At 50.8% G+C, this 17,325-nt stretch overlaps 7 protein-coding genes across 7 annotated transcripts; 4 read left to right on the top strand and 3 right to left on the bottom strand.

Moving 5' to 3' along the window:
• Nucleotides 1–184: 184 nt before the first annotated feature.
• On the bottom strand, nucleotides 185–2,891 carry N7489_009607 (calpain-like protease PalBory; the record flags this gene model as incomplete). Its single annotated transcript, XM_056715357.1, has 4 exons — nucleotides 185–2,089; nucleotides 2,142–2,373; nucleotides 2,423–2,793; nucleotides 2,847–2,891. The coding sequence occupies 4 exons, from the start codon at nucleotides 2,889–2,891 to the stop codon at nucleotides 185–187; spliced, it is 2,553 nt and encodes an 850-aa protein (XP_056562979.1).
• A 564-nt stretch (nucleotides 2,892–3,455) lies between these two features.
• N7489_009606 (putative peroxisomal carrier protein) lies at nucleotides 3,456–4,629 on the top strand (the record flags this gene model as incomplete). Its single annotated transcript, XM_056715356.1, has 4 exons — nucleotides 3,456–3,556; nucleotides 3,620–4,164; nucleotides 4,218–4,455; nucleotides 4,506–4,629. The coding sequence occupies 4 exons, from the start codon at nucleotides 3,456–3,458 to the stop codon at nucleotides 4,627–4,629; spliced, it is 1,008 nt and encodes a 335-aa protein (XP_056562978.1).
• Nucleotides 4,630–6,223: 1,594 nt separating this feature from the next.
• On the top strand, nucleotides 6,224–6,969 carry N7489_009605 (uncharacterized protein; the record flags this gene model as incomplete). Its single annotated transcript, XM_056715355.1, has 2 exons — nucleotides 6,224–6,932; nucleotides 6,959–6,969. 2 exons carry the CDS (start codon nucleotides 6,224–6,226, stop codon nucleotides 6,967–6,969), a joined length of 720 nt encoding a protein of 239 aa, XP_056562977.1.
• A 433-nt stretch (nucleotides 6,970–7,402) lies between these two features.
• On the bottom strand, nucleotides 7,403–8,259 carry N7489_009604 (SDR family oxidoreductase; the record flags this gene model as incomplete). Its single annotated transcript, XM_056715354.1, has 2 exons — nucleotides 7,403–7,596; nucleotides 7,650–8,259. 2 exons carry the CDS (start codon nucleotides 8,257–8,259, stop codon nucleotides 7,403–7,405), a joined length of 804 nt encoding a protein of 267 aa, XP_056562976.1.
• A 214-nt stretch (nucleotides 8,260–8,473) lies between these two features.
• On the top strand, nucleotides 8,474–10,419 carry N7489_009603 (uncharacterized protein; the record flags this gene model as incomplete). The annotated part of the gene is made up of 4 exons (XM_056715353.1): nucleotides 8,474–8,646; nucleotides 8,697–9,386; nucleotides 9,436–9,716; nucleotides 9,764–10,419. The coding sequence occupies 4 exons, from the start codon at nucleotides 8,474–8,476 to the stop codon at nucleotides 10,417–10,419; spliced, it is 1,800 nt and encodes a 599-aa protein (XP_056562975.1).
• Nucleotides 10,420–11,297: 878 nt separating this feature from the next.
• Nucleotides 11,298–12,910, top strand: N7489_009602 (putative disulfide isomerase; the record flags this gene model as incomplete). Its single annotated transcript, XM_056715352.1, has 3 exons — nucleotides 11,298–11,444; nucleotides 11,499–11,506; nucleotides 11,581–12,910. The coding sequence occupies 3 exons, from the start codon at nucleotides 11,298–11,300 to the stop codon at nucleotides 12,908–12,910; spliced, it is 1,485 nt and encodes a 494-aa protein (XP_056562974.1).
• Nucleotides 12,911–13,236: 326 nt separating this feature from the next.
• N7489_009601 (ribosome biosynthesis protein KRE33) lies at nucleotides 13,237–16,406 on the bottom strand (the record flags this gene model as incomplete). The annotated part of the gene is made up of 3 exons (XM_056715351.1): nucleotides 13,237–13,369; nucleotides 13,431–14,628; nucleotides 14,651–16,406. 3 exons carry the CDS (start codon nucleotides 16,404–16,406, stop codon nucleotides 13,237–13,239), a joined length of 3,087 nt encoding a protein of 1,028 aa, XP_056562973.1.
• Nucleotides 16,407–17,325: the final 919 nt, after the last annotated feature.

Raw genomic sequence — 17,325 nt, 5'->3', positions numbered from 1 at the left:
TTGTGTTAAGGAATTAAGGAGAAGATGCATGTGGTGAACAAATGACGTTGGTCGCGGAGTTCCCACCGCCCGTGCGGGGGCCGAGCTATCGGATCTTATCTACTGGCCTTCAACGGGTTGGAGATCTGTGAAACTGCAACTATTCCATGATATTTACTGTGTATGGCTGACTCTGCACTGGGTATCATTCATCTTCAATCACCCACTTTCCAATCTCCACTCTTTCCTCTGCCAATGCTTCCACTTCAAAATGATCCTCCACCTGCCCTCCCGGACCCCCAATGCGCTCAATAACAATCCACACACGACGTGATTCGGCACTGGGTAACAAATCGAAGTCTTCAACACGTACCCCAGACGCAGCGTCGCTATGGGCTCCATCCTCCGAGGTAGCTAGTATCTCCTTGTACGGCCCCTGGCCCAGCTCCACAGTCATCAGTACAGGAGACGGAGCAACAGCACGCAAGCCGACCGTGGACCGCTTATTCCTCGCAATAAGTCGGATCCGCGTCAAACGGGAGACCCGCAGGGAGGCCAGCATCCGGTCCTTGCCCGGAGACAAAACGCCCACTTCGGATAGGACGGCGCGCCGCCCAGCAGACTCGGAAACCAAGGGCTGGACTACACAGGGGATCGTGGAGGAAATCCATAACGTGAAGCGGCCAAACTGGTCAGGTGCAAATGTGGAGCAGACGATGGTATAGGTGCCTTTGTCCAGAGATTTGGTTTCGGCCAGTGCGCACCCACGACGGTAATCGCCGCTATCTGCAATGATGTCTCGGCTTCGCACACGTGATACGCGCTGCCCGTTTGACCAGAAGATTTTCACATGAGTCGCTAGCTCCGCTTCAGTGGTCTCGAGCAATATGGAAACGTCTGTCGGTTCGGAAATTTGTACGCTGAATTGTGGATTGGAGTGGTACCGAGGTGACTCGGCATTCCCGCCTGCTGTCATTGCTGTCCAGGAACCACTTGCCTTGGTCAAGCATAGATATTTATCTAGCGAGGGTGCCACAGCCACAGGGGCAGTTGAAAAGGCAGAAAGTGTGAAATTCTGGGCGGATGACGGGAGTGATTGCTCTGAGACCACTGCGGTGTAGGTCGACTTGGGAGGCATTTCCAGCCTCATAAGCGTGTTGGGAGAGTCCACGTATGGTCCGCGATGGAGCGCGCCATCACTGAGAGACACTCTTCGGCCATCTGCTTGGAAGATGTAAATGCTGATAAAGCCTGTTTCATTTTCCGATTCCCCAGTATTGAACTCTTGATGGTCGGTCTTAAAATGCTTCCCGAGAAGCAGCCAGACCGTTCCTCCTGAATCACTGGAGATGGAAAATTGTGGGTTCTTCACGAAGCAACCAGCGATAACTCGACCATGCGACAAATCCCAAGTGAAGTGTATGTCCTCCCGGTGTTTGAACAAACCAGGATTCCAGTTAAGGTACAAGTTCTCGAAATTTTGAAGAACTTGTTCACAGTCCATCCAAAACGTGCCTGGCGAAAGGGGAGGTTTATCATTCAGGCCGAGTGAGCCGAGATCTGCCGTAAGACTGCTTTGTATAAGGGGTTCTGCACCGGCCCACGGGTTCTTCAAAAGAAACTGACGACGACCCTGGACTTCCTTCAGGTCCAGGATAGCATAGTCATGCTCGCTAACTAGCCCCAGTCCTTGTTGTTCCAGTTCAGTCAATTTCCCAGTACCGATAGTTAAAACCACATCACCATGCCAGAAGGCGCTGTATAAACGCCCCCAGATCTCATCAGAGGTCGAATCGTCGTGATGTAAAAAGACTTGTTCCGGAATCCAACCAGTAAGCACCCAAAGGTCGGTCCCTGAGTTACTTCCTGGGAAATCATAGCCTCCACGGACCTTCAAGTAGGCCTTCTCCACAAGAGCAGGCCACAAAAAGTTCGAGTTGTTGCGATCGATCACATGAAGTGAGCGTGTAGTCTTCGATGATGGCAACCGATCATCTATCACTACCTTCCGGAAAGACCCATTGAAGTAGAAGCGAAATATGTACTTCCCAGAATGCGAAAGTATTGGGTTCTTATCCTCACTGCATGGGTACAGTGTCGGTGATGCATGCTGTTCGAATTAGCTCCGGGACTCATCGACGTGGGATCAAATTGGTCCATACCTGCCCTAGACCTCGTTCCGATCGAGCAGTTGTGGCGCAAAGGCTTGCGACGACTGAACAATCTGTTAAGACATCCTGCACGAGGTCTGTTTCCCCCGAAGCCGACATAGCTGGATTAATTATATCATGCGGCTGCTTGGCCGTATTCATTGTCCGCAACAGATCATGTGGCCGTTTCCAGCCTGCGAAAATTTCCCTCTGGCATTCAGAGAGGTGTAAATCAGGCGTATCCCTATACCCGGTTAGAATAGATCAGCATTTACGCCATGTTCTCCACATACGTAAAAAGCTGCCCTTTATATACAAATTCATCCTGAGGCGGTGCGCGACTCCATGGTGGAAAGATATAACCGTTGAGTTTGGCGCCCTCAAGGATGATGATCTCTTCACGGGTGGTGAGCTTCCGCGTGGATGCCGGCGGCCGTAGGCTAGGGAAGGCTTTCTGGGGCCCCGCACGAGCAGCCGACTGCCAGTCAGTGGCGGCCTTGATCTTCTCAGCTTTGGATATCAATTCCTTGCATTTGGCGTCTAGTAGCTTTTTGTCGTCGGCGGGCGCCAGGCGCAGCGCTTTCATGTAATGCTCGGCGGCATTGATAGCTGCCTCCAATGCCGCTTTCTTGGAGGTCGCTGCGGCTATCGCCTCTTCAGCGCTCTATCAAATCATTAGCTTCCTTAAGATGTAAGTGTAAACAGAGGCAAAATTACCCGTGCTTGAGATATAAGGGATTGTGTGGATGCAGGTCTAGACATACTTGCGTTGACTAGTCGTGGAGGTAATCAGATCGAACAGCAAGTAAATTACCGGATTCGGCTGAGCCGAGAGAAGGCCACTTTAATTCCGGTGAATATTCCGAGACGTGGATTTGTAGAGATCAACATATTGATGATTATTATTGTATTCAATTCTATAACTATACAAATCGAAAATAACAAGGAACTAATATTCAGAGAAAAAAAAAGAAGTAAAAAAAGTAAACACATGGAATGCAAGTCATGACATAAGCTCATACTGACCTCACCCCGAAGTGGACCTCGGCTCGTTTTAAGGTGAGAACGCCGAGGTGCATTTGCATTTGAGACCGGCTCATGAGCTCGGTCTCTTTTTTCATTATTCGGTTGACTTCGGTATGACCATATCTGTGTGTTTCTGTGTTTCCCTATTATACTCTCTCTTCCATTTCACCTTCCCCGCTGTTCGGAGCCAAGCAGTGTAGCAGCCCCGCCCAATATTTCTCCTGTCGCCCGAAGTGAACCCTTTCCGCAGGTCATATTCTTAATTGTTGCGCTCACTTTCGAATACCGTTAACGTACATCATGGCCGGTCAATCCAAACCTGCGCTGTCGCCATGGGGCAGCGCCGTGGCAGGCGCGACTGGTGCCGTCCTTGCAAACGCGATGGTGTACCCACTTGACTTGTGAGGACCCAGATAAAACTTGTCAGATCAAATCCCGCTGACTTTAACGCCCCCGATCTGTAGAGTCAAGACGAAATTACAAGTACAAGTCAAAGAGAAGAACGGAACCGTGCGACCCGATAACCTCGAACATTATGAATCGACCATGGATGCTATCACCAAGATCGTGGAGAAGGAGGGCTACAATGGTCTGTACTCGGGAATGGCTGGAGCCCTTCTAGGCGTCGCCTCAACAAACTTCGCATACTTCTATTGGTACAGCGTCGTAAGAACGCTCTACATGGCTTCTGCCAAGCCGACACAGGCCCCCGGCACCGCAATTGAGCTCTCCCTGGGCGCCGTCTCCGGCGCCGTGGCTCAGCTTTTCACTATCCCGGTGGCCGTTATCACAACCCGACAGCAGACACAGCCGAAGGGCGAGAAGAAGGGGTTGATCGAGACGGGTCGGGAAGTGGTCGACAGCGAGGACGGCTGGAGCGGCCTGTGGCGCGGCCTGAAGGCTAGCTTGATCCTGGTCGTTAACCCGGCCATCACCTATGGCGCATACCAGCGTCTAAAGGATGTTATCTTCCCAGGGAAGAACAACCTCAAGCCCTGGGAGGCTTTCCGTGAGTAGTGGCAATTCTCCGGGTCAACAATGGCTTCCTAATTATTATTTTAGTGCTTGGTGCCATGTCCAAGGCTTTGGCCACGATCGCAACCCAGCCTCTTATCGTGGCCAAGGTTGGACTGCAGTCTCGCCCACCGCCGAGCCGGAATGGCAAGCCCTTCAAGACCTTTGGTGAGGTCATGAAACACATTGTTGATAATGAGGGTCTCTTTTCCCTCTTCAAGGGTATCGGACCTCAGATTCTGAAAGGTCTTTTGGTCCAAGGTCTGCTCATGATGACCAAGGAGAGGTATGTTTCTGTTTCCAAATTACCATCTGGTTGTACTAACTTTTGAGAAGGATGGAGCTCCTTTTCATCGTCCTGTTCGCCTACCTCAAGAACATCAAGAAGGATAAATTGCGCAAGGCAGTGGATGCTGCAGCTGAAAAGGCCAAGACCAGCATGCCTGCTACCCTGAAATAATTTTCTTATAGTCAGACGGAGGGATTTTGGGTTTCCCCTTGGATTCTGAATTGTGTTTACCTAACTGGCGCGTCGGTATGCCGTTGGCAATTCTGGTGGATTTTGAACAGTCTAGACATTTCTCGGCATTTTCTTGCTGGAAACACTTGATATGATAGAACCCGGTGTTTGTAGCTTTTCAATATCATTACGGATCTGTATATGGCCATGGGCATTCCTTACTTCCTTTAGCACCAATGCACTGCTTCTATCAGCACGCAATGTAGTTAACCATCCCTGGTTATACATAAATATACAAATGAAAACATGAAAACATGAAAAGCTAATAAGACCCCTCGAAAAGACTGGGCGTAGTAGGTATCGCAGGAGTTCCATTCATCTTTTCTTTGAAGGCTGTTTGTACGAGATGTACCAAATGTTCCGTCCTGGAATGACAGACATGACATTTTTGTATTGCTCATCTCTGAGATATGAAAGGTTAAGTGACCGTGAGTCCTCGAATGATTGAGGCGCCATGTCTTCAAACCACAAGCGAGGACTCCGTTTGGAGCCATATCCGTCAGGTGGTCCAAGCCAGACATGACTCTTCCACAATAGGATAGGTCGTCTTTCGTAAGGCCAGGACCTAGGTTAAGCCACCTTGTCATGATGGCAGCTATCTTGGAGTCGAATTCGACGAGTTCAATCTGGGAATCTGTATTGCACTTGTGGCAGGTATGAGCAAAAGAAGCCGTCTCTCCGTCGTGTAAGGACTCCATAACAGGGCGAATAAGAGTAAGAAGGTGGTAGTGTACACATTGTTCGAAATTGGGTAGAGGACCCAACCACGTAGCTATAGGAAAAGCCAAATAGTCTCGTGTTTTAACGAGCACTATGTCCTGCATTCTGATGCAAAGACCGAGGGGCTTGGGAGAGATTTGTGCTTCCGTGGAGAATAGCGAGATTATGTCTGCCTGCGTATGGTGGCGCACTTGTGTATAGGATAGAGAATCAGTACTGATCCCATACCTGGGACCATACTAGACCCTCCTCATAGCAAGCTTAAGCTGCAGGAAAGTAAGATGGCTTGCTGAATAGTATTGAAACCAATGGGTTCTCAAAGTGAACGACGACCCAAACCACACCCCCGTTCGGACACATGGGAGTTGGCAAGTTCTTTCATCGGCTACTCCGCTGAGTCCAAAAGTTTCAGATCCATCATACTGGTGGAGAAGGTTGTAAATATCGCAAGCGAAGTATTCTGGAAGGTCTCGTTCTAAAGGACCTCAACCTTGGAACCTTGGAATTATAGTCTAATTAGAACCTACCTAGGTACCTTGGCGGCTCTGCCATGTCAAATCCGAATTGGGCTTAGTTGCTTTTCTTTTACTTCAGCTTGGCACCTTCCATCAGTCTGTCACCCTTTCTTCACGTTTCCTTCATCCCTTTTTATCACTGGCATCAAGTCTGTCTTACCTTTCACCAGCTTATCGCCTTTTTTCATCCAGCTTAACAACTGGTATTGCTTTTCTCCCAACACCTCAACAGCCTGTCACCTCTTTCTTGGTCCAGTTTGATCGGCCCTTCGTTTTCTTGTCTGCATCATACCGCCTACATGTTGACCCTGAACGAGCTTGCCGAGCTCCCCATGATCCCCGAAAGAATATCGTCTCTCATGGCGCCTTCTCGTCAGTCAGCGTTACGGATTCACAAGCAAAGGTCTGTGAGTGCAGCATCCCGCCTTCCTGAGATGTCAGTTGAGTCGACAACATCCGATATTCTTGACATGAAACTCGCGGCAATGGAAAATGAACTTGAGTACATGCGATGCGTCCGAGACGGCCTCAACGAAGCAAGACAGACTGAAAAGATCTCCCACGACGACTTTCAGCGAGAAATCCAACCCTTCTTGAAGTCCTTCCGTTCGTCGTCATCAACCATTCAAGTCCTGAAGACACAACGCCCATTGATCATCGAAGACATTGATGAAAACGTTTCAGCGAAACGTCAGAGGATTGAAGGACCGGCTGACCAGAGCCTGCTCGAGCATGCTTACCGTGACGCTATGATCTCCCGTGTGCTGGGTGCAAGTGCAAAACAGAAGGGTCCCACGTTTAATCAATCTAAGTTTAGGAAGCAATTTTATGCGTACTACGGTGTTAATCGGCATTGTCAGCCTGGCTTTGGGTGGTGTCATGTGTTGGGCACTATACTTCCCAAAAATTATATCAAAGCTGCCCACCTTGTACCAACATCTATGACACCCAAGGAAGTTTCCCACATATTCGGAGTCAGTGATGGGGTTCTTGGTGACCCCCGCAATGGTAAGAGTGTTCTCTTTGTGGCCAAGGAAATGACTGACTCATACAAATTAGGCATCACACTGGCAGACAATATTGTAAAGCGTAAATGGCAGACCTGGGCTAAACAAGATATACCTCCAAATTCTACCGGTTCTGCCAGTCTAAAACTCTTAATATAGTTAGCTTGTATCTACGTGATCTAGTAAGGAGAGATTAGTAGTCAAATGTATATACCCAAGGAGACTGCCAGAAAAGACCACTGAGAAGACCACTGAGAAAACATATCAAATAGCTAAGGCTTTTCTGGCATAGGCGTCTCTAATAATGAAAGGTAGGATTAAGAAGAGGTAGGAAGAAACAGTCAGTCAAAATGCTCCAAACTTTGAGAAGACCGTTCTACTACTACTCTTTGGGAGGTCTAGCTATAGCCCTATTCTTATACTACATACCCCCAATTATGGCCCCTAATGCAACTGATCAGTATCCAGACCTCACAACCACCTTTCCTTGTCCCCATTATGGCTCAGAAGCAAACCGCTCGTCTCGGCATCCAGGCACCCAATCACTTGGAGACACTTTCTAACGCTCTCCTCAGGCTGGATCTGCCCTTTGAGTTCAGGCTCAGCTGCCTGAAACTGCTTCAGCATGACCTTTTCCGCTTCTACTACCTGAGAGGGTTTGTCTCCTGCGATGATATCAGTACCCACCATTATCGCAGTAAGGTAAAAAGCCACTTACCCTCCCAAGTATCAACCCATCCAGGGCTTAAAGCCAACACCTTGATTCCCCTAGGCCCAAGTTCTGCTGCGTACTTGGCGACTTGGACGTTCATCCCGGCCTTTGCAACAGAGTACGCAACAGCATAACTGAGACCAGTTTTACTGATAAGATCCAAATCTGCCATGGCGCTGGAGATATGCACAATCTTCTTCTGGATGCCCTTCTCAATCAGGGGAAGGAAGGCGTTAGTCGTCCATAGACTGCCGTAGATGCCGGTACTGAGCGGCGGGTCGAAAATTGCCCGAACAGCTTGAGCATCGAAGGGAATCTCGGTCGGGTTGAAGGACATGGTGGCCACATCAACAGCGTTGGAGTTGTGAATAAGCACGTCTAGCTTACCACCTGTGATGGCAGCTGCGGCCGAGGCAGCCTCGAGGATGGAATTTGGGTCTGTAACATCGCCTTTGATAACGTGCACGTTATGGTGCTTGGAGGCGAGCTCAGATATATAAGGTGATTCGGGATCTCGCACAATGGCCAGGACCGTGTTGGTGGTATCGGCAGCGAGTTGGCGCACGAACTCGCGGCCAATGCCCTTGGAGGCTCCGGTGATGGCATATGAAGACATTTTTATTTTGTTTCAAGGTAGAAAAATGGTGATTCCAGTGATCAATGGGTAGATTTATTGCTGATGCGACTGCGATATTTATATAGTTCCTGGAAGTATATATTCGATTACAAACCGGTCAAATCGGACGGTCCGGTCTCCCCGGTCCAAACTAAAACAACCGGCCGTCCACATCAACCGATCACTCCGTTTCCTCCGCTCCGTTCGCGACATCATGAGCGCCACAATATCTACAGTCAAGAGGAGGGCGTGTGTGGCGTGTACGGCTGCCAAAGCGAAATGCACACCACAGGCCGTCAACATGTGCCAGCGGTGCGCTCGTTTAGGCAAGTCATGCACATACCTTGACCTTCCGCAGACGAAGCGGAAGCGCAAGGCTGCACCAAGGTAATGCTTCCCAGTACATATGGCATTTATGGTATTAATTATGGATGCAGTCGTGTGGAGATGCTAGAGAAGAAGGTCGACCAGTTGACGTCGCAGCTGACTGCTTTGACCCGACAGCATGGGCAGACATTGCCCGATACATCTACTTCTAATCCGCCCACCAACGGCTTGAACTCGTCTCATGATCCCGAGCTGGATTCGACAGACATTTCCGAGCTGCTAGATGCTGCTAAAGACCCGTCCCATGGCCTCGACCCGCCGACCAGCTCTGTTCTGGAGGGTCAGCCATCTATTGTAGATCGAGGGCTGTTGAGTGAAGCCGAGACTGAACGCTTGGTTGCGACATTCCAACTTGACTTGGTGCCGAAGTTTCCCTTTGTATTGCTCGCACACGGCGAGACAGCTGTTCGCCTCAGGAACCGAGAGCCTTTTCTCTTTTTGTGCATCGTAGCCGCGACTATAGGCAGTGCGCACCCTCTGCGCAAAACCGTCGCTGAGGAGATTATGAATCACGTTACGTCGAGGATTGTGGCACGGTCCGAGAGGAATCTCGAGTTGCTCCGTGGTCTGTTAATACACTGCGCATGGTACTCATACCCTGCAGAGAGATATCACCCGCGACTTTTGCTGTTGGTACAGCTTTGTGTTTCTATTTCGTATGATTTGGGACTGCACAGAAAGCGTAGTCCAAACTCGGATGAGCAGCGGGCGCTGCTCGGCACGTATTGGCTGTCAGTTGGGTGAGGTTGTCCGCGCTGGTAGAAGCGGCTTCGGCTAACTTCGTATTAGTATCTGTGGCACACTTGGCCGGCCGATTATCATAAAGCATGATCTTCGAACCCGGGAGTGCATTGAGAGTATAGCAGCTACCGAACATCTGTCGGATCGGTGGATTGCGCCATTTATTCAGCTACAATCTTTCTTGGCAACAATGGATGAAGTTCACGCTTCGATAGAAGCAAGCTGTGGAAGTGCCCTCATCCAAGTTACGCGCGGCTCCCTGCAGCGGCAATTTGATAGCGTGAGGGCATCTGTAGAAAAAGACCTCTCAAGCTATCCGTCGTCAACAGGTGTGTCGTGGATCCCAAGTGGCTGATGGAGATTGACCGCCTGGCAGAGAATGCAATACACACTGAAATCAAATACGTGGAAATGCGGCTCGAGGAATTATCTCTTCGGGAGGAACTGTGGATTGCAGAGCCTGAGAGCGCAGTCCGGACAACCATGCTGATGGGTGCAATCCAGCGGAGCAAGGAGCTCATTCACACGGTCACAAACCTACCACCGTCTGAGATCGCCCATATGACAATAACTACGAGTGCTCGTATATGTGCGGCAGTGGGGTACATACCCACTGCAGTATTGACCCTTCTCAACCTCATTACTGGTCGCACCGACTCTACCACGGAAGCCCAAGTGCAGGCCGTTGTTGATGCAGCGGAGTATCCCAATCTTGTCACAGAGCTCGCCAACGCGCTGGAGACGAAATTTGAGGGGATGTCTGCTGCAGACAAAGAGACGGACATTGTGGGGAGCCTTTGCTCTAAAATGCGGCTGCTAGCACGGTGTTATCCGTATCAAATCAGGACAATTGTTGGACCTGCGCCGTCTCAAGACACAAGGCAGGATACGTCCATAACCGCTGTTCACCCCAACGAGGTTACTATAACACCCCAAGCCTGGCCATCTATCTACGGTGATTTGGGCGACGTATTCCCTGTCGAAGACATCCAGTGGGATTTTATATTGAGCAGTTTCACTGGTTTTAGCTAACATACCTGATATGTCCTTTTGTTGATCATGTTACAAAGCCACTCGGTACAATATTGCATGGTTTCATAATAATTGATAGACCTTCTGTAAACACGCTCACCTGGTTCATATGCATAATGCCAATAAATTGTTAATACATATGGTGTGAGGTACAACATTGAAGGCAGCTAGGTGTAACAGTTTGGAAGCGTGGTCCGTTTCAGTCAAGTCTATCAATAATGCCGAGAAGCATTGGTTCTGACAAAAGGTGAGTAAACCTCAATCTGACAGCAGTGCATATTCGTATTTCTAAGCTTGACCAAAACTTGCGGGATTTAGTAAAGTCCGTCTTAGGGGACTTGAAATTCCCAGTGTCGCCGACCCCGACGGCTGGAACGGATGCTCCGGCACGGGAACGGAGAGATGTTTTCTTATCGCATCCATATTGAATCAGCTTAGCCGCAGTAGAATAACACCAATAACACCTCCATCAACTGGTATCTTGACAGAATCAAGTAATCCTTTCCCAGCGGCGTGATGAAGAAGTGGCTATCCCGCTGTACATATGGAAAAAGTACTCATCGCCACAGCTTTGATATGATATCGTTCATCGGCATGCCTTTCGCAATCAGGTAACGTAGGACTTAATCTGAGACCTTTTTTAATCCATTCTGTGTAAAGGGAAGATTCGTATGAGCTATATTGTAAGTAGTAAGTAGTAAGTAGTAAGTAGGTAAAGTAGGTAGGTCCCCGATCTAGTAATCCGCCACATGCCAAGAGCTTCAGGACACCTTGCGTAAATTCGAATCATTTAGGTGTCTTCCGTCTTCTGTCTTCTGTCTTTCTTTATTCATCTTTCCATTGGCTTCTTTACTGAATCTCATCTCTGGAAAATTACCATGCTGCACAGCGCCAGCCTCTTGCTGGTGTCGCTCCTTGCGGCACTGCCTGTTAACGCCGATGGACTATACACCAAGAATTCGCCGGTGATCCAGTTAAATCCCAAAACTTACAACTCGCTCATTGCAAACTCGAATTATACCTCGGTGAGTGTCTATAGTCTTCTTCAAATGCGCAAAACTAATGGTTTGCTACTGTAGATCGTCGAGTAAGCTGTCCCGCTATAGCTATCTAGCTATCTAGCTCTCTGCCTCCCCGACCTTCACTCACACACCCACTTAGATTCTACGCGCCCTGGTGCGGCCATTGCAAGAACCTCAAACCTGCCTACGAAAAAGCCGCGAAAAGCCTCGACGGACTCGCGAAAGTCGCCGCGATCAACTGCGACGATGACGAAAATAAACCCTTCTGCGGGCAGATGGGTGTCCAGGGCTTCCCCACACTGAAAATTGTGACACCCTCGAAAAAGCCCGGAAAGCCTCGCGTCGAGGACTACCAAGGCGCGCGCAGCGCCAAAGGTATCGTCGACGCCGTCGTCGACCGCATCCCCAACCACGTGAAGCGCGCAACAGACAAGGACCTGGACAAATGGCTTGGACAAAACGAAGACCGACCCAAGGCCATCTTGTTCACCGAGAAGGGCACAACAGGCGCGCTGATCCGCGCCCTGGCAGTCGACTTCCTCGGCGCGATTGACATGGCCCAAGTCCGGAACAAGGAATCCGCCTCTGTGAAGAAGTTCGACGTAACCGAGTTCCCGACACTCGTCCTCATCCCCAGCGCCGACGCCGAGCCCAAGATCTACGCCGGCGACCTGAAGAAGAAACCCATCACCGAGTTCCTCAGCCAAGCGGCAGCACCAAACCCAGACGCCTCACCCCGCTCCGCCTCCAACTCCAACTCCAAGCCGAAACAAAAGTCCAAGCCCGCTTCCAAGCCTACCTCCGTCGTCGACGACGCCGAAGACCTCAAGCCCACCGCCTCCCAGGACCAGGATGAAACAGATCCCTCGGAGAAGCCCGTTCAGGTTCCCATCCCCGCACCCCCAATCCCAACCCTCGCCACCCCCGAATCCGTCGAGTCAGCGTGTCTCACACCAAAGTCCGGCACATGTGTGCTAGCCATCCTCCCCGAGACGAGCGAGCCGGATGCCGCGCTTCCAGCGCATGCCACCGAGGCACTCGCGAGCGTCGCTGAGATCGGACACAAGCACGCTCTGCGCGGAACGCATCTCTTCCCGCTGTATGCTGTACCTGCCATCAACACTGCGTCTAAGACTCTGCGTGAGGCATTGGAATTGGCTGATGGCCAGACGGTTGAGATTATCGCCTTGAATGCGCGTCGTGGATGGTGGCGTCGGTTCAGCGGTGCCGATGCGGACTTCGGGGCTGTTGCCGTTGAGTCTTGGGTTGATGCGATTCGCTTGGGTGACGGGACTAAGGAGAAGTTGCCTGAGGGCATTGTTGTCAGTGTTGAGGCTGAGACTGAATCCGAGGCTGAGGTTAAGCCTGAGGCGGGAGCTGAGGTTGAGCCTGAAGCTGAGACGGTCGAGGCTGAGGCTGAAGCCAAGGCTGAGACTGAGGAACAGGCCGCGGAGCATGATGAGCTGTGATCATTTCATGGTGGAAGAGGTCCATGCTATTTTGGTGACCTTTACCTAGTCTTCTATTTTTTCTTAGTTTTAAGAGCGAATCGCATATGCTTATGTACCCAGTTCATCAAGCCGTCAGGCGATATCCCATCTATCTATGCGGAATACTCAGACTGTCGTAGTATAATAAACACTGATTCATTGTATGTACAAGAGACGGATATCCTGTGGAAACATGAACCTTGAAGAATACAGACAAATACTAGACACAAGCAAGTCTTTTTAGACCCAAGAAACCGAACACCGTACATTAATGCAAAAAGAAAACTGTCCAGAACCTAAATCATTCAGCGCTTTTTGCGGCCCTCGGTGCCCTTCTTGATCATCTTTTGCCTCTTCGAGTCAATCTCCTTATCGTAGATATCCCGCGCAGTCTCGATCTTCTTGCGCTTGGAAGACTTAGAGCCATCAGGTCCATCACTGCGGGCTGGAAATCAGTTATTGTTGTTTCGATATGTAGACAACGTGATTGAAAACTTACGGGTTAGCTGCGCTCAGAGCACGCTGCTTGGCGAGCATCTCCTCATCGATCTTCTTGCTTCCTTCGCGGAGCTCATCCTCGAGACTGATTGGCAGGGGCTGGAGGTTGACTTCGGGCTCGTCGTCGTGAGCGGCAGAGGTCTCGACACGAACCTTCTGTGCGGGCAGAGATTGCTCGATCTCGTTCTCGATGAGATTGCGGAAGTGGGTGGAGACCTTGCGGACAATCTTGAGGAACATGGCGAGGAGCTGTGAGGAGGGGAGGTTCAGCTCCTTCTCGAGGTCGTCGAGGCTCTTGTGCTGCAGGCCGATGGCGAGGAGGATGGATTGCTGCACGCCCGAGAGGCTGACCTTGCCATCGAGACGGTTGGCAAAGTAGTAGTCGGAGAGTGCGGGGACGAGATCCAGGATAACGTGGTAGTCCAAGAGGTTGTTGGCGTAGCTGTCCAGACGCTTGAGATCGAAGGGCGAGAAGGCGGCATCAAGGTCGGCTTTTTGCAGTGTGCGCGGCTTGAACGTCGGGTCCTTCTTGGCACCGGAGTTGGCGGCCTCACATATGCTGAGGGAGAGGACGGATGGGAATTGGCCGAATTGGTAGGACATCAGCGAGAGGAATCGCTTGTGGAAGTCGCGCGCGTAGGCGCTTAGCCAGGCATCGTCTGCCTCGCCGGTGGAGAGGGTACGGACCATGACGCAAGAGTGCTCTCCAGTGAGTTCATTAGGGGTCTGACGCAGATACACCGGGACGAAAGAACCGCGTTTCCAGAACTTGTGAAGGGATGGGGTAAGACCGTAGCTGACGCCGACGTAGTCGAGGACATCAGGGCGACGTTCGGTCAGCTTGCCGAACAGCGGAGGCATGGAGCGAATGTCTCGGACGTGAACGTTGTCATCCAAGAGGCTAGAGCTGGCGAGCTCTTCGTCCGTAACACGGACCATTTGTTCTTCGGCGGCAATGTTCTCCTCCTCCAAGTTGGTGAACTTGCCCTCGAAGAAGTCAACCAGAAGCTGCATAGCCCGGGAACCGTATCCCATACCCACATATTCGGGGTTGGTTGCGATACGGACAATACGAGCACCTGAGAGACTGGCGAAGTTTTCATCTTGGAACTGCTGGCTGACCAACCAGGGGATGAGATCACCTCCCGCGCGCTGACCACGGCTCAAACTGTTAAGCACACTCTGGCGACTGATACGACCTTCAAGGGCGACCTGAATAACGCAAAGTGGCTCGGGGAGCTTGGTGGCCCCCCTCATCAATAGGCGGGACGAGGACATAGAGTTGATGAGCAGGAGCGTCACTCATAAGCTGAAGGTCGTTGGGTGTGTTCTTGTAGTGACTGGCAACGTAGAGCGCCATCATCTGCTGCAAGAACTTCTCGGAGACAGGGTGGAAGGAGAACAAGGTATCACGGTTGACCTGAAGCAGCTGGCACTGCGAGGGGTGAGGGCAGCCTTGTGTGTTCATGTGCGACTTGGGAAGAGTTGCGTCAAGGCAGAGGACCTTGTTCAGCCATTTCTCGACAGAATCACCTGGGGCATACCGAATGGGCTCCGAGAGAGTGATCTCCCTCAACGTTCGGCCGCTGAGGTTCTTGTCGGCACCCTTGGCTGACTTGCCTGTGCTGCGGTCGGCGATGTCGGTATCGTCTGTCTTGACTCCAGTTCGGGATTGTTCCCGCAGTTGCTGGATCAACTTCAGAGACAGGGACCGGCCCGTGCCTTCGTATCCATTAATGGTGGAGGACATGAACACCAGGTAAGGTCCCATCAGCTTGCGCACCAATGGGAGAGGGATAGCTGCAGCCTCATCAATAACGAGGAGCTCTGCCTGTCCCAAAACTTGCGCGTCCTGGGGCTGAATGTACTGGATGGTTTGACGGTGGTTGCGGTGAATGTTAACACGCACAACGGCCTTGTTGAAGTCAGGGTTGGTCGACTGCAGGATGGTGTAGTCGACATGGTCGAGATATCCAAGTGCATCGAAGCCCTTGAAAATGAATTCGAAGAGTGTCTTCAAGTTCTCCGGGCTAGGAGAAGTAATGAAGATGTTGCTGTAGCCGTGAGCGACAGCCGCGGCAATGGCGACACCGAGAGCTGCGGACTTTCCTCGTCCACGACCAGCAGTCAGTGTAACGGTGCTCTTCAAAGTCTTTTCGGCAATTGCATCAACAAAAGTCAGGAGGGCCTTCGCTTGATCCACGGTGCGGGCCAAGCTCAGCAGAGGGCCGACGGGCTTGGAGTCGGCCAAACTCTCCTTGATTTCCTTCAATTCCTTCTTGGTGCCGGAAGCTGACTCGTCGGTTGTTTCGGGGGCGGGGAGGGGCTTCACACTCTTGCCGCCGGAGATGGGCAACACGTTCAGCTCGTCGTCGACCACCAGGCACGAATCGCAGCTTCCGAGGGACAGAATGAATCGCTCGTTGAAACGAGCCACAACATCATCATGCGCCTCTGTGCGGTATCGCGAGTGAATATCCATGGACATGGTGTAGAGCTGCTTCAGACTGGTCATGCTCTTCAAAAGCAAGATCACCAAACCTCCACCCTCGACGGTCTCGACGGTTCGCGCAAGCAAATTGGGAGTCATGGCCTCGAAGTCCTGCAACACACACATGCCGTAAGTGTTACCCAAAATCTTCTCGGTTTCCTTGTAGTAGACATAGCGGATCTGGTTGAGGGTGATGAAAAGTTCGAATGGGTCTTCCTGGTTGGGTTCACGAATGCCACGCTTGACCTCCTTCTTGATCTTCATTTCGCGCTTCTTTCGGTGACTCGTAAAGCCGAGCAGGTCCTTCTTGTAAGCCCATAGTACAGACTTGTTCTGCTTCACGTCCACGCTGGACATGATATAGTGAAGATGCACGATCACATCCTTGGCATGGTCACCAACAACCACGAAGAAGCTGCGCTTCTTCTCCTGCACGCCATTTCGAATAAGAGCGGGAATCCGCGAGTCAATCGCCTTGCGAGGCATGGCGATTCCGGAGTAGTGTTGATTGGAAAAACACTTAGCTTCGTCTTGCGACCAAAAAACTTCCCTGCGGTTAGAAAAAAATGATACTGCTGTCCGACACCGCCTGATGCAGTACACCGCCCTGGTGCCTTTTATCCCATGTACTTAATCAGGTATTTATATCACGTGGCTACGTTCTGCATTGGCCATCCGAAATAGGTAGGCGGTATGTATCTGCCAAAACGATGAACTCTACTCTACAGATTAGCCTTCAGAGTATATGGTCAACTGAATATATTCCCGAGCAAATTATCATGGTCCCTGCACTAAGGTTGACAACTCTTAGTCAAAGAGGAAATCCCTTGACTTTTCTCCTGCCAAGGTCTTTTATTGAGGGTATATGGATATGGGTCCGTGTAGTATATGTGATTGGTCTTGCATTCTTGAAAAGTCACGTGGGTTGTTCAATGTTGAAGGATCGAAACGGACTCGCCGCAGTCGCCTCTCATTGGGTAGATAGTCGACACCGCCTAGACCCTGATCAAATCACATGACTGTAGGTGACGTGTTTCTGCCATATTAGGAAATACACGAACTGTTTTGGGCTTAGTCAAGTCAATTTGAGTGCGTCCTTTTGGCGCTAACCATGGGTCGCTCGGGCCATCTTTATTTCATGAGATGCAGCCGAATGGAGCCGACAGGATACAGCCAACAGGATCTTGGTTGATATGACGCGTGTTCTAGTCCTGAGCTGAGAACTTTCTTTGCGTACATTAGTATGGAGAACCACTCACACGGCCTACCTCAAAGGCTGACCATGATATATGGAGTACAACATTACAGATGCATTGGAGGGTCCCACAAGCAACATGACGCCCAGGACTCAAGTGGGTCATGAAGTTGACCAAGGCTCGATTCTGGCCACTGAACGGCCCGGCAT

Source organism: Penicillium chrysogenum (assembly GCF_028827035.1).
Source record: "Penicillium chrysogenum strain IBT 35668 chromosome Unknown utg000005l_segment0_segment0, whole genome shotgun sequence".
Taxonomy (NCBI): domain Eukaryota; kingdom Fungi; phylum Ascomycota; class Eurotiomycetes; order Eurotiales; family Aspergillaceae; genus Penicillium; species Penicillium chrysogenum.
The sequence above is the reverse complement of the archived record's forward strand: the minus strand, read 5'-3'. Positions and strand labels throughout refer to the sequence as shown.